General features: G+C 38.0%; 2 protein-coding genes across 12 annotated transcripts in view; one reads left to right on the forward strand and one right to left on the reverse strand.

Moving 5' to 3' along the window:
- Positions 1 to 20,944, forward strand: part of LOC131361492 (kynurenine--oxoglutarate transaminase 3) — a 41,670-nt gene extending 20,726 nt beyond the window's left edge. For 2 of the 10 annotated variants that reach the window (XM_058402622.1, XM_058402625.1), the window contains 13 exons: positions 14,414 to 14,502; positions 14,578 to 14,642; positions 15,431 to 15,575; positions 16,876 to 17,025; positions 17,117 to 17,203; positions 17,286 to 17,411; positions 17,501 to 17,621; positions 18,099 to 18,175; positions 18,303 to 18,392; positions 19,410 to 19,596; positions 19,707 to 19,780; positions 19,875 to 19,961; positions 20,301 to 20,944. In XM_058402622.1, coding sequence (XP_058258605.1) covers positions 14,416 to 14,502; positions 14,578 to 14,642; positions 15,431 to 15,575; positions 16,876 to 17,025; positions 17,117 to 17,203; positions 17,286 to 17,411; positions 17,501 to 17,621; positions 18,099 to 18,175; positions 18,303 to 18,392; positions 19,410 to 19,596; positions 19,707 to 19,780; positions 19,875 to 19,961; positions 20,301 to 20,357 — 1,353 coding nt within the window. In that variant the 5' untranslated portion in view covers positions 14,414 to 14,415 and the 3' untranslated portion in view covers positions 20,358 to 20,944. Of the gene's footprint in view, positions 1 to 6,259; positions 6,355 to 11,336; positions 11,434 to 11,517; positions 11,666 to 12,576; positions 12,696 to 14,413; positions 14,503 to 14,577; positions 14,643 to 15,430; positions 15,576 to 16,875; positions 17,026 to 17,116; positions 17,204 to 17,285; positions 17,412 to 17,500; positions 17,622 to 18,098; positions 18,176 to 18,302; positions 18,393 to 19,409; positions 19,597 to 19,706; positions 19,781 to 19,874; positions 19,962 to 20,300 lie in introns of those variants that run through there. The other 8 variants (XM_058402624.1, XM_058402618.1, XM_058402619.1 and 5 more) reach the window with 8 other exon arrangements.
- Positions 20,945 to 21,754: 810 nt separating this feature from the next.
- pkn2b (protein kinase N2b) overlaps positions 21,755 to 23,441 on the reverse strand; it is a 46,996-nt gene continuing 45,309 nt past the window's right edge. For both annotated transcript variants that reach the window (XM_058402608.1, XM_058402607.1), the window contains exon 22: positions 21,755 to 23,266. In XM_058402608.1, coding sequence (XP_058258591.1) covers positions 23,063 to 23,266 — 204 coding nt within the window. In that variant the 3' untranslated portion in view covers positions 21,755 to 23,062. The remainder of the gene's footprint in view (positions 23,267 to 23,441) is intronic.

Genomic DNA, 23,441 nt, shown 5'->3' on the forward strand with positions numbered 1-23,441 from the left:
TACTTTCAAGTGTTATATAACTTTTATATTTCATATATCAAGTGTTATACCATAGTTTGCTATATAAAACCATACATGCGATGTGCACCATAGCATTTAGACACAGAGATACCAGATAAAGATTCTGATTGTCGGAAAAATAAAGAAATTTACTGGCCCATTCCAACCTATCTTGTCTATCCATCAAATGACTAAATCCAATATAAACAATATAATCTGTTTAGTTTTAGATAGAATGAATGTGCAAACAAAAGTGAAACAAGTTACCATGGTGTAGAAAGTCAAATTTATTGTGCATTCACATGTAAGTCAGTCTATTGTCTCCGGATTTGGTGTCAGATTATTGGGTTACAGCTATGTGAATTACCTGCACCATCAGTCTGTATGATCACACAGTCCTTTCTGTCTACTGAAAGCACTCTTTCATGTCCCTCTGGTCTCTTCAGGATCCTCTCATCCACTAAATGTCCATTTGGTTTGATGTTGTGGCATTCCTCTAGTTCAGCAGATACAGTCTCCAGCTGCTTCCCCCTCAGGTCCATCAAAGTATGGACTTGCTCTCAGCTGTACTCAGGCTGTTATGGTCCAGAATCATTTTGGTGTAGTGGCTTGCATTTGGAACGGTATAGGAACAAAAGATCAAGCTTTCCTAAATGATGTACCCATATATATATATATATATATATATATATATATATATATATATATATATATATATATATATATATATATATATATATCATTCAACACGTATAAATTACTGCTGAGATAAGAAAAGCTCTTAGTGTGGACAATCATGGGTATAATCAGGTTTTATTAGCACCAAGAGATTATTTTAGTCTGTACGACAAAAGCCAAAAGCAGGCTACAATAACTAAATGGTTTATTATGAGTGTCTTAACCAAATACTAGAATAGTCTGGTACTATATATTCTTTCATCCCAAAAGACATAAAATCTTTTTCAAAGTCCCACCCACCTACTAAGGACTGGACCTTATTTGAATAAAATGTTTGCTACTCATCTTAAATCTTATAAGTACAATACAATAAATTGTGGCCCCCCCAAGAATTGCCACATGCCACATATAATGTAACTAATTATGTATATCATCTAACAAATTCAAACATTTTCACTTTAATGCCTCACTTACAGAGTTGTTGGAGAAATGTAAGACCTGCAGGCACTTTAGGGCTCATATTTCATTAGGGATCGCAGACAGATGAATCACATTGACTCACATGCATTGTGAAGATAATCTGAGTTCAGACAGAGGTGAAGCTGCTCCAGGGTTCCTAAAACCCTGTGTGAATAGGGATTTATTTGATGTTTCATGTAAGCTTTAATAATAGAAAAAAAAAAAGCTTTGGAAGGTGATGGTTTCTTCAATTGTTTTGAGCCTGTTCCCTTTAAGGTCTATTTCCTGCAGGCTTGTCATGATCAAAATTTAACTTATTCTTATCTATATGGTATCAAAAGTTCATCACTGAACACTAATATATCTTGTAGATTGCAGTTGAGAAGCTGCAAGTAGGTCAAACGAGGGTCCTTACTTTCTACTGAGTTTAGTTACTTCTGTGTACACAAAAATCTTTCTGAAGGGACTGATGTGAACTTTGTAGTCATTGTTTGGGTATGTGGAGGATCTGTATTTAATAAACAAAAACCCTCAGAAACCTGTGTTTAGGCTTGGACATGTAATTGATAAAAGCCTGAATTTCCCATACAAGTGCAGCTCATTTAACTTCCTCAAGATGAAGCTTTACTGTGGGACATTGTGGAGGTCTGTGAATTTTAATTGATATTACAAAGCTGGGTTATTTTTCTTGGCACCAACTGTAGCATTAAAACACCCAGCTCTCTTATCTTAAAACATCTGGAACATCACTAAGTATAATGAAGTGGAGCTCCATCTGCTTCTGAGCATTCTCTCACGACTTTAGACGCTATTATTCCAGAAGAAAATGGTTAATTAGGTCCAACTGCAATAAATTGTCAAGTGATTTTTGATCATCACAAGGAGTAAAAACAAACAAGCAAAAAAGATCACAAGTCCTGTCATGCAAACATGCAAATCTACATTGCATTCAAAAGTGAATAACTTTCATGTGGACACCTAATAAGACTACTATTAACAATATTTCATATAAATGTGATTGATTACGTCTGTTTCTTCTGAACGCATCTTTAGTGTTTTTGACCTCCTCAGATATTGCTTGCTTCCTGTCTTTATTTTCCAGAATAGTACAGCGTCAATAAATATTGCTGCAGGTCAAGCTTGTAGTCATGATGCTTCTGTTTACAAATATACTACATGGGTGGCACATGATCTTGAGTCACATCTCCATCTGTCCAGGCCTGGAAATAATTAACATTGAAGAGATAATGGCAAATGACATCCCACCATATATGAAGAACAGAAAACCATCTGCAAATCATCTTCTGAAAGCACTGCAACGGCGTGAACAAGAAAAAACACAATGTCCAATTGATGGAAACCAACAGGAAACTTTTACAATCCAAATAGCTTTAAAAAAATAAAACTGTAGGCTGCCAAATGCATTCAGCAAATGCTCATCTCAACAGAGAGCAATTTTCACAATTCAGTGCTGACTGGAAGCCAATTAAAAATTAAGTACCACAGAGAAAATGAAAATCTGAGGCATTAGGAATTCCTTTTAATTTTGATAAATAGACCCTAAAGGCCAGCAGAACTGGGATAATCCATTAGATCTCACCCTTCAGGATTTATGTGTATTTAATCCATAAATAAATCAGCAGTGAAATGAATCCTGCATTAAATAGAAGTAGGCAATTCAACTGCGGGGGTACACATTATGAATTCGGGAAGAGGAGTAAATGATAAAGTAAATAAATGCAAAGTTTTGCACACTGAAAATGTAAATTAACTCAAATGTAAGAGATAACGGTGCTGTTGGCACCTAAAAACAAAAGAGCAAGCACTTTCTTTTCCATTCAGCATTTTTCAGCAAGCACAATGGTGTTAATGGTGATATTAGCATGAAAGCCAAGGCTGTGAAAGTACACTGGCATCTGAACGTCTGAGAGTACTAGTGAAAATGCTTCTATCTTAAATTCCTTTCTAATTTAATAAAATTTTCATTTCAATTATGTGGAGCTGAGTAGACTGCACATAGCTGAACAAATTTATTTAAATTAAAAAACTAAAACCCTGCTGTATTGTTAAATCCCTCTACCCATCACTATCAGCTTGTAGATAAATGGCATTGTGGGTAACGGCGGAAACTGTTAACCAAAGTAAAAAATGAATATCAGTTTAATTATAATGTCGTTCAGGATGGATTTTTAGTTAATAATAACAGACAAAATCAAGCTCTTGGTGTACATTCTGGCTGTGAAGAAAGGAACACAATTGAATTTTAATATCATAAAACAAATAAGAACCTTTAGAGGATTTTGTATCTTCCTGGAGGTATTTTATGGCAGGTTTCCTTTTCACCACTGTGCCTACCTGAAAGTGGGCTGCTGTGAATGAGACATCTGTTTCCGTGTTTGTGTGTGTGTGTTTGTAAAAGTGTAATTACTCACAAGGGAAAGGGGGAAGTTCTGCACAGCAATTTAATGTTCTTTCTGCCTAATGTCTAATTCAGCATGTCAGCCAATTGTCAGGCTCAACAAGAATTAAAACAAATGTATAAAACAAAATAGAGTACTGTTTGTAATTTTCAGGGGGACTTCAATAATTTAGCCAAAAATTGTGATCTCTGAAGTAATACAAATAGTTGTTAACAGTTGAAATGTCAAGAATATTCCCCAACTTGGCTAGCTACCTACACTATATCGGCAAAGGGTAAACATGCACATGAATGTAATATGGAGTTGGCTGACCCTTTGCAGCTATAACAGCTTTAACTCTTCTGGGAGGGCTTTCCACAAGGTTTAGGAGTGTGTTTATGGGGATTTTTGACCATTCCTCTAGAAGCGCATATGTGAGGTCAGGCATTGTTGTTGGATGAGAAAGCCTGGCTTATTGGGTTGAGGTCACGACTCAAACTCGCTCATCCATGTCTTTATGGACCTTGCTTTGTGCACTGGTGAGCAGTCATGTTGGAGCAGGAACATTTCCAAACTGTTAACACAAAGTTGGGAGCATGAAATTGTCCAAAATGTCTTGGTAAGCTGAAGCATTAAGAGTTTCTTTCACTGGAACTAAGGGGTCAAGCCCAAACCCTGAAAAACAACACCTGAATTCCATGATTTGGACGGATGTCCCAAAACTTTTGGCAATATAGTGTAGCTTCCCCACTAGTTCCTGTAGGTATTTTTTCAGGAAAAGTTGACATTTATTTAAACTTTTAACTATATGAAATCAGCATATTTAAGCAGTGCTGTTGTCAGCATGTAAGTAACTATTATGACCTGATATTAATTAATATCACTGATTTACTAGCCTATTTATCACACAGTAGTATAAAGTTATTCAAGAGTCTGTACCTACATAGGTATATTATACATTTCTTTTGATTTCAATAGAAATATCTATTATGAAGCATAGATAAAGTGACATAAATTGATATGTATAAATTTACCAATACACCGATAGCCATAGCTTTAACACTGAATAAGTGAGTTTAATAACTTTGATTATCTCTAGGCAATGTTCTACTGGGACATCTTGGCTCCTGGCATGGCATGGATGTTAACTGGACACATACCACTTAGATCATGATGTGGTTGCAAACCAAGTACACCCCTTCTCACCCCTGTTTACAGATAGCCAGATCAAATTTTGAAAGATTGAGGTCTGAATGTCAATATAAAAATGAAGACGTAAATTAAAACAAAACTAAAACAAATTTTGTTGTTTTAATTTAAACTCGGAGAGACTTTCTCAGGCTTCTGAACGTCGTGTCTGAGGTTACTCTTCATAAAACTTCCAGTGTCTGCTTTTTATTCTACTGTGGAAAAGCATTTCACTGCTTTGGCCTTTGCAAGTTGGAATGCAGGGTTTGGATTTTGGCAAGCCTTTTTATGAGATCAGTTAATTATGTCTAAGCCTCAGTGAAGAATGGAAGTTTTTCTCCCAGCATTATGACACAGGGAATGTTTCTGGCTTTTAACAAAAATATTAGGAAAGAAATTACCCTTATTTATTAATTTCTACGTTTTTCTTTTGTTATGATTAATATGCCAACAAATGTGATAAGTAAGGTCACAGAAGTCTAGACCTGGGCAAGGCAGAAATTTCATGAACAGACTTGAGGCATAGGTAGTCTAGGACAGTGCCGTGTTTAAAGTCATTTCAGAGCTCTTCAGTACGACTCGTTCTACTGTCATTATTTGGCTACGATTTCACAGCTTTATTTTATGCAGTTTTAGGAATTAGTATGGTTTCAACACCTGATCTCATTCAGCAAATCAACAAATCATTAAGGAGTGGCGTCCACATACACCGATCAGGCATAACATTATGAGCAGGGAGAGGTGAAGTGAATAAGACTGATGATCTCCTCATCATGGCACCTGTTAGTGGGTGGGATATATTTGGCAGCAAGTGAACATTTTGTCCTCAAAGTTGATGTGTTAGAAGCAGGAAAAATGGGCAAGAGTAAGGATTTGAGCGAGTTTGACAAGGGCCAAATTGTGTTGGCTAGACGAGTGGATCAGAGCATCTCCAAATCTGCAGCTCTTGTGGGGTGTTCCTGGTCTGCAGTGGTCAGTATCTGTCAAAAGGAAGGAACAGTGGTGAACCAGTGACAGGGTTATGGGCAGCCAAGGCTCACTGATGCATGTGGGGAGCAAAAGCTGGTCCGTGTGATCCGATCCAACAGACGAGCTACTGTTGCTCAAATTGCCAAAGAAGTTAATGCTGGTTCTAACAGAAAGGTGTCAGAATACACAGTGCATGACAGGTCAGAGCTGTTTCTGCAGCAAAAAGGGGACCAACACAATATTAAGCAGGTGGTCATAATGTTATGCCTGATTGGTGTACTTTAGGGAAGTAGGGTAATAAATATGGTGGGCTAATTTATTATTATTTTGTAAAGCTCATGCTGGGTTCATAGCACAAGTCTGACACATGCAAGTGAATGAATGTACATGATGATGGGGAAAAAGTCTTTAAAATGTCTTGAGGTTAGGGGGCCTTAAAGCCAAACCCATCACCTCCTTATGTCCGGACCTGAGTTTAAATTTAGTCATTTTTCAGGTTGTAAACTTAAACTAAGTGCACAAATCTGCACTATGTGATTATAGTCAGTTTTGCCTACAGTTGCGTAATTGAGGAATTTCCTGGATAAACCGGAAACTGGAGATGATCAGTCCATGAAATTTGGATTCTGACCTCCTGCATAACGCGCATGGATTAATCCGTGTAAGGATATTTTTGCATACATATTTGATTATTTAAGGCTGGAATAATATATAAGGAACATTATAAGGCTGATTTTTTTCTTTTTGGCAGTTCATTTGTAGTCTATTTTCCGTCTGAGCCTAGAATAGAAAGCACACTGTCTCGTCCGAAAATGTAGGTCACGTGCACTTTAACTACTTATGAATGTACTCAATGAAGATTTAATTTAGTTACTAAATTAATTAATGTTTTTTTAACTACTACTCTGGTCAACATATCTGCTGTAGAGACTGCTACCACAGTAGTAGCACATTATTTCACTGCTTTCAATAAGTAAATAAAATATGCACAGAGTATATTCATTACTCAGTGGAGATTAGCAACATGCTAGCTTATCTTACGTACAGGTTTTTTTCTTCAAGTTACTGCATGTTAAAGTTATTTTTTAAAACAACATGTGGGTGCAGTGTATAATCTTGTAGTCTAGGACATTTACTCAACAACTGATTACAATGTTGACAGAGTAGTAGTAGTAAAAAATTGTTACTTTAATAACTTCATTGAGTAAATTCATCACCCAGTGAAGATTCGCAACATGGTATCTTAGCTGGAGAGCAGGTGACGTGTAGTTCTCCACGTTATAATAATATGGGTGCAGTGTATAATCCTGTAGTCTACGACAGAGACGTTGCTTCAAAAAAAAAAACACACAAGCCTGAAAGAAAATGTATTTCCGGCATCAAACTGACGTCATCGTTGTCGATCAACGTCATCGTTGATCACGACTTAATTTTCTCGTGATCTCGAGATAACAAAAGTTGTTTTCTCGTGATCACGACATTAGACAGACAGACATTCGGAAGCGCTAGTTTAGGGACCGTCGACAAATTTCTGTACGACTGAAATGTGGTACTTGTTACTTCACTGACTACGTTCCCCAGTTATTCTAATTTCTTCTTAAATATACATATGGCATGCGGCATTGCAAACAGCATTTGTTTATTTATAAATAAAATTGAATTGAATTAATTGATAGTATTAATTATGTATCATGTGAATTAATTTGCTATTATTCATTTATTTTTTAATTAAAAAAAAAAACTATTCCTTCAATAGCTTCTATGTCACGTGACCCAAATCTAGTACTAAAATAATCTACTTGGACACCTCCACAAGGTACACCTCTTCTTATCCCAAAAAAATGTCTTCCTTGATTTTTATTCATTTGTTTGTTTTCTCCATTTGTTTAACTCCTTTCTTATATAAATAAACAAGTCATTTTTTATCACGGATATACACCGTTTTTGATTGTTACTACACAATAGTCTTCTTAAACACACAAGCAGCATTTCCATATATTTTTTTCTGGCTGTTTGTAGCTGCAAAGTACCACACTGGACCTGTTGAGATCATTTGAGATATATACATATGTACTTATATTACACACACACACACGCACATATACATATATACAGATGTGGCATTTAAGAATGCGCAGTCGTGTTTCATGTACATTGAAATCGAGCAACATAACGTGGCGCTGCGGAGAGCGAATGGCGTATGATATCAAAGTACCACAAAAGCTATTTAAAAGCATTATCCATTATTTTAGTACTAGTTTGGGGTCACGGGGTCACATGACGTAAAAGCTATTAAAGAAAGTGTTTTTTTTAAATTAAAATTAAAATAAAAGAAGAGATTCTTTGGGATACAAAGAGGTGTACCTTGTGGAGGTGTCCAGTTAGATCATTTTGGTACTAGATTTGGGTCACAGGGTCACATGACTTAGAAGCTATTAAAGAAATAGTGTTTTTTAAAAATAAAAAATTAAAATAAAAATAAAAGAAAAGATTCTTTGGGATACAAAGAGGTGTACCTTGTGGAGGTGTCCAAGTAGATTATTTTAGTACTAGTTTGGGGTCACATGTTCACATGACCTAGAAGCTGTTGAAGAAATTGTGTTTTTTTAAATAAAAATTAAAATTAAAATAAAACAGATTTTTTTGGGATACAAAGAGATGTACCCTGTGGAGGTGTTCAAGTAGATCATTTTGGTACTAGATTTGGGTCACAGAGTCACATGACCTAGAAGCTATTGAAGAAAGTTTTTTTTTATTAAAAAATAAATTAATGACAGCAAATTAATTCACATGATACATAATTAATACTATCAATTAATTCAGTTTTTATTTATAAATATACAAATGCTGTTTGCAATGCCGCATGCCATATGTATATTTAAGAAGAAATTAGAATAACTGGGGAACGTAGTCAGTGAAGTAACAAGTACCACATTTCAGTCGTACAGAAATTTGTCGACGGTCCCTAAACTAGCGCTTCCGAATGTCTGTCTGTCTAATGTCCGAATATCAAACTAACTTCACCGCGGTTCTGATTATGTCGTGATCACGAGAAAACAAAAGCAAAAAAATATATAGCTGCAAGCAGCAATGACGGGCCCTCGCACTATGGGCCATCACTACACGGTGCCATCACCGCCCAGGCGCACCAGACGCAGTGAGCACAGTGGGTACATGCATTAAAAGGGGAAATACCAAAAGGACAAGAGTGACAATTTGGGTGTACTGAAAGTGATCGCAGCAAAGTCCACTGATGGCAAAACGAAAACTGACTTTCCTTCTAAACTATATAAGGAAAAAGGGACAGTTTGGGTGTAATGAAATAGATCATAGCAATGTCCAGTGATGTCCAAAGGGACAATGACTCTCCCTCTAAACTATATTACTATATCAGTTTATATATATACATATATATATATATATATAGAGAGAGAGAGAGAGAGAGAGAGAGAGAGAGAGAGAGTCACCCAGAAAAATGTATACACATTTATACAATGTATACACATTTCAGGATTTAAGAAAATTTTTTATACAAAAATTTGTATAAATTTTGTATTACTAAATTTATTGCTATACGTTATAGATTGATTTATATGATGATATTATGATAATATTATTAATATTATACTCAAATTATTTACATCATACTATTTTTCTTTTCCTGAAGTGTATATACATTTTTTGGTTGACTCTGTATATATGAATTGTGAAAATGAAGCAATATTGTAAAAAATTAAAATAACGGGATACGAGCCTCTAGTGGACATAGTCTAGTACTGCAGGAGTCAGGTGAAAATGGACTAGTCAATGAACTGATAAATGTAAAAATTTGTTGTGAGCCGTTTGAGCGTCACAAAATCATGAAACTAAGCAGAATCACTCACAACCTGTTGTTCGTTCTATTTAAAATTTTTTGAAACATTAGGGCTTTCCACTTTTAAGATATAAGAACATTGATATTTTTCTATTATGTCCTCACAATAGCAACATCATTCAAAATATCACAAATTCCTTCACAGTTTCACGTCAGCCATGTCCTGACATTATTCTGACTGATTTTCAACCAAATCAGGTGAAAGTAAGGGAAAACATTAGAGGTTTCTAAAAGTGACACACTTCCTGCTGCCAGTTGGTGGCGCTATGACTGACACTGACAGTAGTCATGTCGGTGTGATCAGCTTTCTTCTCTTAACATAAATTTGAGGTTTGATGTACATCACACAATATACACCGAAGATATTAGCCACTTCCTGTTTCCTTTTATTTGCCATAAGTTTAAGGGCTCCTCACGGCTGAACCGTTTGAGATATCAAAAATCCCTTATCAACTTTAGATCCTCAATGTCTTCAGATCATATTGGACCCTGTTTGGTCAAAATCATACAAACTGACTTCCTGTTAAGCAGATCCCATGACAAGTGGATGAACGTCATTTAGCTCAATGAGAACTAAATGTATACCGGCTCTCATGCATATACGTCCAAGTGAATATGAGCTGTGCAGCTATATTTCTGACAAAGTTCCAGGGGGCGCCGTGACAGCCGTGTGCCACGCCCGGTGACCAGCCACACTGGACTTTCTCATAAACATGTACACTCTCTATGTGAAATATTTTGGAACATTAGGGCTTTCCACTCGTAAGATATGAGAAGATTCATTTTCTTCTATTGTGTTCTCATGTAAATCGTCGCCATAGTAACACGATTCAAGGTATCAAATATTCCTTCACCGTTTCACATCAGCCATGTCTTGACATTATCCTGAATGATTTTTAACCAAATCAGGTGAAAGTAAGGGAGAAAAGTTTAGAGATTTCAAAAAGTGACACACTTCCTGCTGCCAGTTGGTGGCACTATGACCGAGACTCACAGTTGTCATATCAGTGTGATCAGCTTTCAATGCTTAACATAATCCTAAGGTTTCATGTAGATCACTTAATGTACACAGAAGTTATTAGCGACTTCCTGTTTCATTTTATTCACCATAAGTTTAAGGGCTTCTCACGGCTGAACCATTTGAGAAATCAAAAATCCCTCATCAATTTTGCATTATCAATGTCTTGAGATCATTTTAGCCTGGGTTTGGTGGCGGTTGTATCAATGTCTTGAGATCATTTTAGCCTGGGTTTGGTGGCGGTTGTATCAATGTCTTGAGATCATTTTAGCCTGGGTTTGGTGGCGGTTGTATCAATGTCTTGAGATCATTTTAGCCTGGGTTTGGTGGCGGTTGTATCAATGTCTTGAGATCATTTTAGCCTGGGTTTGGTGGCGGTTGTATCAATGTCTTGAGATCATTTTAGCCTGGGTTTGGTGGCGGTTGTATCAGTGTCTTGAGATCATTTTAGCCTGGGTTTGGTGGCGGTTGTATCAATGTCTTGAGATCATTTTAGCCTGGGTTTGGTGGCGGTTGTATCAATTCCCTAGGAGGAGTATTTCAAATTCCATTGGGTGCGTTTTGCAAACAACTCAAAATAACTCACTTCCTGTGGATTAGACTTAATGACATGCAGTGTGAAAGTTGTTCAGGTCAATGAGATCTAAGTGTGTACCAAGTTGTACATGGATACGTGCAAGTGTGTATCAGCTATGCAGCAAGATGTTCCAGGGGGCGCTGTAACGGGTGTGTGCCACGCCAAGGGCCGAGCCACGGTGATGTCCTAATGGCCGCAGATTCCAACCTGTCTGCTGATTTTCAAGAGTTTTTGAGCATGTTAAGGGGTCCAGAATGCCCCGAAAGGTTGAGTAAATAAATAAATAAATAAATGAATGAATGAATGAATGAATGAATGAATGAATGAATAAAAAATTCTAACGAAAACAATAGGGCTTCCGCACCTACGGTGAAGGCCTCTGGCCTTGCGCCTTCGGTGCTCGGGCCCTAATAATATCATATGGCCTGTCTGGGCTTCCGTAGGAAACATTTCCATGAAATTTGGATTCTGACCTCCTGCATAACGCGCATGGATTAATCCGTGTAAGGATATTTTTGCATACATATTTGATTATTTAAGGCTGGAATAATATATAAGGAACATTATAAGGCTGATTTTTTTTCTTTTTGGCAGTTCATTTGTAGTCTATTTTCCGCCTGAGCCTAGAATAGAAAGCACACTGTCTCGTCCGAAAATGTAGGTCACGTGCACTTTAACTACTTATGAATGTACTCAATGAAGATTTAATTTAGTTACTAAATTAATTAATGTTTTTTTAACTACTACTCTGGTCAACATATCTGCTGTAGAGACTGCTACCACAGTAGTAGCACATTATTTCACTGCTTTCAATAAGTAAATAAAATATGCACAGAGTATATTCATTACTCAGTGGAGATTAGCAACATGCTAGCTTATGTTACGTACAGGTTTTTTTCTTCAAGTTACTGCATGTTAAAGTTATTTTTAAAAACAACATGTGGGTGCAGTGTATAATCTTGTAGTCTAGGACATTTACTCAACAACTGATTACAATGTTGACAGAGTAGTAGTAGTAAAAAAATTGTTACTTTAATAACTTCATTGAGTAAATTCATCACCCAGTGAAGATTCGCAACATGGTATCTTAGCTGGAGAGCAGGTGACGTGTAGTTCTCCACGTTATAATAATATGGGTGCAGTGTATAATCCTGTAGTCTACGACAGAGACGTTGCTTAAAAAAAAAAAAAACACACAAGCCTGAAAGAAAATGTATTTCCGGCATCAAACTGACGTCATCGTTCTGCTGTTTAGACCTAATGCTAAACAAAATACCTTCATGTACGATATTTAATCCATCCAATTTATATATATAATATATATTTGTGAATGGATCGCATAGCACAAATTTTATTGTATTAAACCGACTAGGGTTTTTTTTCAAACGGGTAAAAATCTGCATGACGTCACGTGGAATCTTGTGCTTGCGAAACGTAAGATAGAGTTTTCATCAAGAAGGTGCCGGGTGAGTGGACTGCAGTAAGTCAATGCAGAATTGATAAGCCGCTGAGTTCTTTCTGTTCAATAAGCTTGTGAGTTGTTTGAGTTTGTTGTTGTTATTCAGGAGTGCTGTCCGATACATTAATAAAGTCCGATACTTTAATAAAGTCAATACTGCATGTGCGAGTTGCTCGAGTAGCAATAGGAAGTGCTGTGAAAGTGGAACTGCTCAGTAACCATGCATCTTTCTGCACTAATTTATTGGATACAGAATTATTAATTACAGATGATGAAAGTCTAGCCAATTTCCTACAAAACAAAAGCATAGGAATATTTACTCCTGTTGTTGTACAATACTGGATGCAGTACAGGTTTCTTGAGCACACTAGATACACTATATTGCCAAAAGTTTTGGGACACCCCTTCAAATCATTGAATTCAGGGATTGGGCCTGGCCCCTTAGTTCCAGTGAAAGGAACTCTTAATGCTTCAGCATACCTAGACATTTTGGACAACATGACTGCACACCAGAGCACAAAGCAAGGTCCATAAAGACATGGATGATGGAGGAACTTGACTGGCCTGCACCTGAGTCCTGACCTCAACCCGATATAACACCTTTGGGATGAATTAGAGCGGAGACTGTGAGCCATTTCAAAACCGGGATATCTGCCTTTACATGCACATGAATGTGATATGGAGTTGGCCTACCCTTTGCAGCTATAATAGCTTCAGCTCTTCTGGGGAGGCTTTCCACAAGGTTTTGCTATGTGCTTCTGGGAATTTTTGACCATTCGTCTACAAGCATTTGTGAGGTCAGACACTGATGTTGGACGAGAAGGTCTGGCTCGCAGTCTCCGCTCTAATTCATCCCAAAGGTGTTCTATCAGGTTGATGTCAGGAGTCAAATTCCTCCACACCAATGTCTTTATGGACCTTGCTTTGTGCACTGGTGTGCAGTCATGTTGGAACAGGAAGAGGCCATCCCCAAACTGCTCCCTCAAAGTTGGGAGCATGAAATTGTCCAAAATGTTTTCGTATGCTGAAGCATTAACTTTCACTCGAACTAAGGGGCCAAGTCCAACCCCTGAAACACAACACCTGAATTCAGTGATTTGGAGGGGTGTCCCAAAACTTTCGCCAATATAGTGTAATAACCCCTATATTTTCAGACATTCATTAATTTATTTTCAGTAATTGTTTTATTTTGATCTGGATTGGAACTAGAGCTTAATCAGGGAGCACTGAGTGTGAGGTGGAAATATACACTGCTTCGGTATATCTCAACTCTGGATCAAATTACACACTCATTCACTCTAAAGGCTATTTTGGCATAGCCAGTCCACCTAAAAGCAAGAGTGAGTCAGCAGTGCTACCGGCTGTACCAATGTGCCACCCATAATTTCAGACAAGGCACTATATACAGATACATGCTACACTTGTGCACTATATACAGATACAAGTTGCACATTTAGACATACACAGTGTTAGTGAATGGCACAGAGAACCTGTGTATCAGATTATTTAAGCCCTCCAAATCCCCTAAATATGAGTTATTGGAAGTGATAAACAGTGAGCATTAACAGTAAGCCTGTAGATTACATCTTTCTCTGTTCCAGTATCGTTACTTAACTAATTTGCAGATAACATTCCAGAATGGCTGAAATGACAATTTTTGAAAGCAGTTGTTTTTTGGTTTTGTTTTGTTTTCTGAACCCTGAGGATTAAACAAAATGAAACGGTGTGAAACAATGTTTGTACTTATATTTAACTTATAGATATGTACTGATTTCTGCTACTGTTTTTTCAGACATGTATATCAGGTCCATACAACGTAGCCTCAGATGTGTTTATTGTGCACTAGAAGCCAATCCAGCAAGGAAGTTCTCCTCCACACAAGTAAGCATAGTCTCATTTCATTTAGTATTATTTAGTATTTCTTGAAAATTCTGATGAATTTATGTTTTCTTTCAGTACAGTATGGCGTCTATTAAACACAAGAATGCAAAAAGGATAGAAGGACTAGACAAAAACGTATGGTGAGATTAACGGACACATTTGAACACATTAAGTATACAATGTACAGTGGGTTAGGAAAATACTCAGACCTCTACGGTGATAGAATAGAGTGAATTCATGCTGAAAGCATGAGAAAACCTTTGTCACATTAGTCGATTCTGACTAGGCTCTCAGTCCCTGCAGCTCAGAAACACCTGGATAGAATGATGCTGCCACCATCGTGCTTCACTGCAGGGGAAATGTTAGCCAGTTGATGAGCAGTACCTGGGATCGCCAGACATAGTGCTTTGAGTTCAGACCAGAGAGTTAAAATTTTCTCTGCTCAGACCAATGAAACTTTTTTTCTTAAGTGCCAGTCAGTATCTGCCCTATGTCTTTTACTTAGGAGTGGCTTGCATCTAGCAACTCCCACCACAAAGTCCTGGTTGATGGGATGTTTCTGAGATGCTTGTTTTTCTCACCACTCTGCAGTCGATTTCTGTTAGAGTGGTGGCCATTGGGTTTTTGGTCAACACTCTGCCTGGTTAATCAGCTGGGCTCCTGTGCTCCTGGGCCTGTGCTCCTGGGACTATTCAAAGCTTTAGAAACAGTTTTATAATTTTACCAAGATCTGTGTCTCAAGTTCATAATTTGATTGCTGGCTGCTTTGTCATTGTGGATTATTGTATGCATTTTAATTGCTAAAAATGCCATTTAATCTATGAAACTGAAGGGGTGTGAATACTTTCTGAATCCACTGTATATGTTATGTTTCCTGAATTAGCGTGATCACTGCTGTTTCACGGCTTCTATTCCTGTGGCATTACAGGGTTACCTTCACATCTGTAGCAGCAGATCCCTCCATTGTAAATCTTGGTCAAGGTTACCCAGACATCCCCCCGCCATCTTACGTGAAAGATGGTCTTGCACAGGCTGCAATGGTGGACCAACTTAACCAGTACACACGAGGCTTTGTATGACTCTCTTGATCAGTCTTTTCCAGCTCATGTCATGTCATGTTATTTCAGGATATTCATACACTTCGAATTCTCGTAATTGTTTTACAAGATTAACTGAGCACAGAAATCTATACTTTAGAATAACGGTGATTATATTTATATTTCTGGTAATTTTCCAGCAAGACAAACTAGCTGCAGCTCTGCTTAGGCCCAGTTTTTGTTGAAGTATTAGTATATATGACCTAATGTACATTTGGAGGTTCCACTAGATGGCACACCAGAGCCGAAACCGCTGACTTTCCAGGTCAACCTGTAAAATGTTTAGCGAGCTTCTATATTTGGCTCAGCCTTGAGATTTTAAACCCATTGATGAGGTTTTGAACACGTGGACCACTGTCATTGTGAATGTTGTCATGAGTTCTATTTCAAATAGAAACTATGATATTTAAAATCTTTTATTAATCTAGAAGATTGTTACATATTACGTGAAGGCTGCATTCAAGCACTAAATGTGATGGTGAGCTCTAAGCATTAAAACTCGTAAGCTGTCTAGAATAGTATATATGAAACGCAGTATGCATTTGAAACAGTTTGTTTAGTCTTTTTCAAATGTGCTGAATAGAGCAGGGAGATATGATCGTATAAATATCAGTATTGTGATAAATATCACATTATGCTTTTCTAAGATATTGTGCATATTGTGTTTCATTTTTATTTTATTTTTAAAAAAAAAATTCTGGTCACAAACTGACTGGACGCAGCTGGTAAATTGTATTTTTACAAATTGTAAAATGTAAAATTTTTTTCATAGTTCAGCTATTTTTTTGTAAATAAACATGTTATTTCTGTAAACAATAAATAAGTTATCAGCATTTAAAAATGCAAAACTATTGCATTTTTGTAAGCGACTATATTTCACATGTGTCTCGTTGAAACATCTTTGAGAATCGTGATTAACTTTGGTCATATTGCTGCCCCGTGATGCCGATTGAACACAGACAGGTGTAAAATGCTTGGGGGTTGTACCATGAAATCTGTTATACAATACAGTTACATCATATATAAACCTGGCCTTATTCTCAAACCAGAGAGCAGTGAACATTGCTCATTGTGGTCACCCTTGTCTGTCAGAAAATACATCAAACACTGAAAGCAGGAAATAGAATTTTTAAGATCGTCCCATACACTGATACTAATGACTCAGTATTAAATAATTTGTTTTGGATCATGATCTGGGAAAATAACACCACTAAAGAAAAGCCATGGTGTGTATGTATGCTTTCTGAACAGGATGAATAATGAGATTTTTTAACAGGGTCACCCAACTCTGGTGAAAGCCCTGTCTCAGGTGTACAGTAAGGTGTACAAGCGTCAGATCGACCCTTTCAAAGAGATCCTGGTAACAGTGGGAGGATATGGTTCTTTATTCAGCATTTTTCAGGGCCTTGTGGAAGAGGGAGATGAGGTAAAACAGCTCAACACTTTTGCCATTCATTAAAAGCTCAACCGCGCCCTCTTGTGGTGTAACTGTGCTCTCTCTTCTCAACCCGGTCCAGGTTATTATAATTGAACCGTTCTTTGACTGCTATGTTCCTATGGTTAAGATGGCAAGAGCCAAACCGGTTTTAATACCACTGCGCCTTGTGAGTTTCCTTCTTAAGACGTTTTGCAAGACATTTGCATTGTAAAAACTACAAAACAATTAAAATGATTTGATCCTTCTAGAAATCTGGGAAGAAGGCAGACGTCAGCAGTGCAGACTGGGTTCTGGATCAGGATGAACTTGCCAGTAAATTTAATTCCAAAACAAAAGCCATCGTTATTAACACTCCGAACAACCCCATTGGGAAGGTGAGGCTAATTCCTCATTGTGAAGTTCATTTTAAACACTAACACGTTGTTCATGTTGTTGCTCCTGGCTGTTTTGTGTTGATGAACAGGTGTTCAGCAGGAGTGAGCTGCAGGCTATTGCAGATCTCTGCATGAAGCACGACACACTGTGCTTCAGCGATGAGGTGTACGAGTGGCTCGTATACAAGGGGCACAATCATGTGAAGATGGGTATGGCAGTGTTTCTGTAAAGCTTTCCGTCCATCCATCTTCTGTACCGTTTTTCCTACACAGGGTCATGGGGAAACTGGCAGGGGACAGCGGGCATGACAGATCCAGCTAAATCAGGAGACCGTTAAATTGTAATAATACACTTTATATCTGACATGATGTGATAGTATTGTCAAGCCAGTTCAAATCTAAGGAAGGACAGCCCACATCTCATTCACTAGGATGGAATAATGCTGAGTTTCATTCACTGAAGGAATAAAATGTTATAGAAAAATAAACACTGTGATGTTGCCACAACAGCAATGATAATGTTCCTAATACAGCGTGCTGTGAATTCCTCATATATAGATTAGATACCGAAACACTTAGACAAGCCTTTTGGATAAAACTATATGCAGACTGAATGAGTAAATGTGATGTAAATTAGGAGTTGTAAACATTATGCCATGTTTCTTATTCATGTTTCTCTGTGTATAGCGACACTTCCTGGCATGTGGGACAGAACCATTACTATTGGCAGTGCAGGAAAAACATTCAGTGTGACAGGTTGGAAGGTAATTGGCAAAGGCTTTCTTAATTATCCCTTCTTTTAAGATTGTATTTTATGCAAAGTAAATAATACAAAAAAGCCAGATCTTTTACCCTCCTTGTTTTTTTTGTTTGTTTGTTTTCTGTTTCCAGCTAGGTTGGTCAATAGGGCCCGAGCACTTGGTCAAACACCTCCAAACTGTCATGCAGAACACACTGTACACCTGTCCAACACCACTACAGGCACGTATTACACAGCATACACAGTGCAATATTTTCCCTTACAGTAAAGGGATATCTATATTTGTAATATGCCCCATGGTTTAGGGTTTTGTAGTAAGTGCACTACTGCAGCAGTACTAGGAATGTTTTGGCTTGGATGTTTTAAACCTCTGAGATATGCTGGCAGAAATGAGCATGAACACAGAGGACCTGATCAGACAAACAATAGTGAGATATAGAAGTGGATAATAAAGTTTCAACTTTAAACAGTGATGTGTGGTTACATCTGAGTAAGGTGACCAGGCCTGAAAAAAGTAGTTCCTAACTGTCTGACTTATGAGAAACTCTTTATGCTAGTTGTATAATTTATTATTATTATTATATATTTTTCATCTGACCAAACATGCTGGTGACCAAAAGGTTACCTTTAGCTCAAGTTTACTGTATTACTTTAAAAAAAAAATTTCGGGAAAATGTTCATGTTCTTATTCATCATGAAACCATTATTGCAAATAATCGAGCCATTAGGATCATACACTAAAAAGAAAGCACTACACATTTCACACTCAATCTCTCTCTCTCTCTCTCTCTCTGTCTCTCTCTGAAACCAGTATGTCTTTGGTGTTGAAAGTGCTACAGTTTTCCCATGGTAAAAGGTGACAGGGATTTAAACTAATATTTGCATCCCAAGGAAACAGGACACGGCTAAATCAACAACTTTCTGAGGACTGAGAGCAAAAGACACTAATTCTTGTGAATACAGCACCAGTATTGTAGCTTCAACTTGGCAAAAAATGCAGAACTGAACTAAAGTGACAGGCAAAAAATAAACTACACCTACATCAGTGCTCTTTAGAGGCGGTGCAAAAAAAATCTGGTACAGGAATGTTTTATAATTTATTTCCAAAGTAGACAAAATGTAATAAGGTGTGACTTCTTGTCTGGAAAATACAGCACACTTCCTCAGTAATTGAGCAACACATTGAGCTTTACAGAACACGACCGGACTGAACTGTTCTTCCTTCTGTTGGCCAATAGGAGGCAGTTGCGCATGGACTCCTGCTTGACTGTGAGCGAATGGGACAGCCTGACTGCTATTTTACCTCCCTAGCTGAAGAGTTAGAGGGAAAGAGAGACCGCATGGCGGCCATTTTGAAGCAGGCCAGGATGTGTCCTGTAGTTCCTGAAGGAGGCTACTTCATGCTCGCCGATGTCACAGCCCTCAGTGAGCAAAAATTGTGTTCTAAAGATGAATCGAATATGAGAAGCAGCTTTTTAAAAATTTAGTACATGATAAACTTTCTTAAATCGTGTTGTACTTCACTTCCTGTGTAGATCAGGATCTTTCGGGTGTGGAAGGTGACGAGCCGTATGACTACAAGTTTGTCAAGTGGATGATAAAGGAGAAGGTCCGAACAGCAGGGCTTTGTTTTTAGCAGAACTCTTCACACTTAAAGTACATTATGCTGATTCAGGTTTATTCTTAAACGTATTCTCTTTTAGAAAATGGCGGCCATACCTGTAACAGCATTCTGCGGGGATGAGTCCCAAAAGCAGTTTGAGAAATACATCCGCCTGTGTTTCATTAAGGTAGGCAACAAATACACTTGCCATAAATGTCTAACATTTCACTCTTACCCTAAATATCATGATGTTTAGTGTCAGAAGTTTACTTCTTTAGTTTTACACCGGAAAGTAGTAGTAAAAGTAAAACCGTTGTGCAAACTGACTCTAAATCACCTCAAAGATTATTACAGTTGACCTGTGCTGTTAAAGCAGCTCAATCAAAACCTTCTGACCTATAATAATCATTTTCTAGCAGTAGTTTAAAGCGATACCCTGATGAACAATACATAATGTAATTGGTTTATGTGTCTGAAAATGGTTTCTAATGAGGGGGTGGTTTTTTTTTTTTCTTCTCATTTACAGCAAGACAGCACCCTGGACGCTGCTGAGGGCATTCTGAAGAACTGGAACAAAGCCTGATCCTGGATGTTCAACAACACTGCATTAACCTTAATCACTACATGCTGTAGAGTAGATCTACATTTCTTATGATGTACAGAGGGTGTCAGGATTTAGACCCAGGGCTGGGTACAGCAGTGTTTATAAGCAATGACGGAGAAGCAGCACTTCCACTGAAGTCAATGATATCATGATATGATATCAAGATATCATGTATAATACAGATTCACTAGTAGTGCAAATGCAGCACATTTGAAAAGATGTAATGTAATGTTATCTTACTGGTCTTAATGGTTATAGACAGACCATACAATATATGATAGATAAGTAATAAGTAATATGATTTATATAGGCTTCTTGGCATTGGCTGCTTACCTCGCTTATTGGTTAAGTCCGCCCCTGCTAATGGGTAATGGTCCAGTGTTTTACCTCTTAACAAGTGTTCAGATTCCTCAATTTTCTTTTGTCATGTCTTTTCTGTCCTAGTTCTTTGTTGTTGTATGTTTCTGTAGCACCAGGTCCTGGAGAAACGTTGTTTCATTTCACCATGTACTGCATCAGCTACATGTGGTTGAAATGACAATAAAGCTTCTTGAAGGTTTGTCTCATTTGACACACCCTTCATAAGTTTATCTACAGCTAGTCATACATCACACCACAGGTCACTAATATACAATGGAAAGCTAAACACTGCTCATGAGCCATTACTGTCTCTTGTCACTCAAAATGGAACTGGGAAAAAAAAAAAACTGGGCATCTGTGAGCTCATGCATGTGGAGGAGGACAGTTAGCACTTTGATCAGTGTGTCCAACACTGCTGCTGCCCAGCGATGGATCATGAGAAGCAGTTTGAAAAGAAGCAGTTGACTGGAGGAAGCACATGTTAGCAGTCATCCTCCCTGGTTGGTAGCTGTTGTGATAGAGAAGAGCTTGCCAGTGTGTGGGAACTGGCAATTAACCAAACTGGGAGAAAAGTGGGAGTTTAAAATAGATTTGAATCTGAGACACAGAGAATTCAAGACTACATGATTAGGACGAGGTTGATGGAAGGAAGTCCTGGTGTTGTACAGGTATCAGTGTCACTGTTGTGTTTAAATACAGCTGGATTGTTGGTTCTGTTTACCTACCTGCTGCAAAGCTGCCGCCCGTTATTCCTTCCTTGTGTGATGTCAGGGTGTGCAAAAAAAATATGCATAGCAATACAACTGTTATTGTGCTTTCAGTTGTCCGGGTAATGATGCAAACATAACCTAAGCGGAAAGAAATGACATTTACAGAAAAATGCAGCATCAAAACCACTGCCAATTAAGCCGATGTGTCCACCAAAAACAAGGACTATGCCGCGGTCTCCGTCTGTTTATTTTGTGCATGCATTCCTCTACAGCCCTTACCCATGAGGAAGAGACAGAGACCAGAGCCACTGTGGGTACAGAGTGTATTTGAAAAAGGTTTGGTGATACACAGAGTGAAATCATTGGCATGAGTCCATAAGAGCTCCTTCTGACATTGGGGACGAGTTTGCTGCGTGTTAGCAGTCCGTGAACTGGACACTCGGATCCAGGGGTTTCATCCATGAAGAATGCTGGACAATGCTCAAATGTCCACTTCTTGATTTTCAAAAGATGATTATTGCTTGGCACACAGAACCACAAACTGTGTGAAAACATCTCTGATCGTATGTCAGGAAAGATCTGGAAGAGTCACTCTATGATCATTTTAAAAACAGACTATTAAAAAATACAGGCTACTTTGGCATATCCATTTGCCAAAAATATACACTTTTGTGTTCTTTTTGATGAATATACATTTTTACATTCCATTTGTCAGGTTTATGATTGCTCTGTTATTTGAGCTGCCCTCTCCTTAATGATACCCATAAAATTCATATATTTAAAAAACAAAAAAAACACGCACATATGCATACCATACAGCAGATCCAAGATGCTAATTTCCTAAAAATATAATATAAAACTATAAGTTACACTTTTTTTCAGTTATGATATGAATACATGACTAAGTGGAAATTAAATCTGAAAACCACCAAAGATGAAAAAATTGGACTCCTTTTATCTTAAGTCCGGAGTAAAGTAGATCTGTTGGGTGGTCTTGGCCAAGGACTCCACAGATTGCATAAAGAGTCGGTTTGGCTTGGAGGTTTTCAGTACCTGATGCTGATTTTCTGGAAGCCCCTCTATCTGTGATGAGTTTAAGGCACATTGGGGAGGAAGACACTAAATAAATATGCGAATCAAAAGATAAGTGTTGTAAAGTGGGGATTGTCTATGAGCTTTAAAAAAACAAGTCGTTGTAGTGTTTCACTTGGTTAGACTGTGTGTTTCGCAGAAGAAGAAGAAATGAGCACATTATTAGCTTGGAACAGAAGTTCTGTAGTGTTTTCTCTGAACAGCCAGCAAAAGAGGACTTCAGTTAAAAGGAGAACTTGTGGAGACTACTCATGAGAAATCCCAGTGCTCTTGACAAGACAAAAAAAAAAAAAGAAGAAGAAAAGCCAAGTTGAACTACTGTTACTTTTTCAACTGATTGATAGACTTGGTAAAATATTTTCTGTTAAAGGGGAAAAAACAGTGCCAGCTGGCACAGCTAAGAGCGGAGAGGGGAAAGGGGTCCTTTACACGGACGTCCTCTGGCTCTGACAGTGAGCCTCGTTTGTCCGTTTGGTTCACAGTATTGAGTGTGTGTGGCCTGTTGATGGTCAGCTGGAAGAGCTAACACCAGTCAGCGATGTAGTCGAAGTCTGTGAAGAGCTCCTGTTCTGAGGCGTTCAGGATTCTGGGCTCACGTGGTGGGGTTAGGATCGGAGCCTCTGAAGTGAACTCATCGTCAAAGTTACTAACATCCTCCCTTCCTTTAATGGTGGGGACGAACGGAGGCCGGATCTTCTTAGCCAACAGAGCGGCCCAGTCCATGTTCTGATGAGGAGAGGAAAGAAAAGGAGAAGTTAAAGAGAAAATAAACAGAGAAGGGAACTGGTGTGGTGTGGGGGGGCTCAAGCAAAGAGGAGATGATTGAAAGAAGACAGAAGAGGAGGACATAAACAGGAAAAAGAAGGGAAAAAAAAGCACATGAGAACAAAGAGCAGAACTA

This window comes from Hemibagrus wyckioides, linkage group LG11, assembly GCF_019097595.1.
Source record: "Hemibagrus wyckioides isolate EC202008001 linkage group LG11, SWU_Hwy_1.0, whole genome shotgun sequence".
NCBI lineage: Eukaryota > Metazoa > Chordata > Actinopteri > Siluriformes > Bagridae > Hemibagrus > Hemibagrus wyckioides.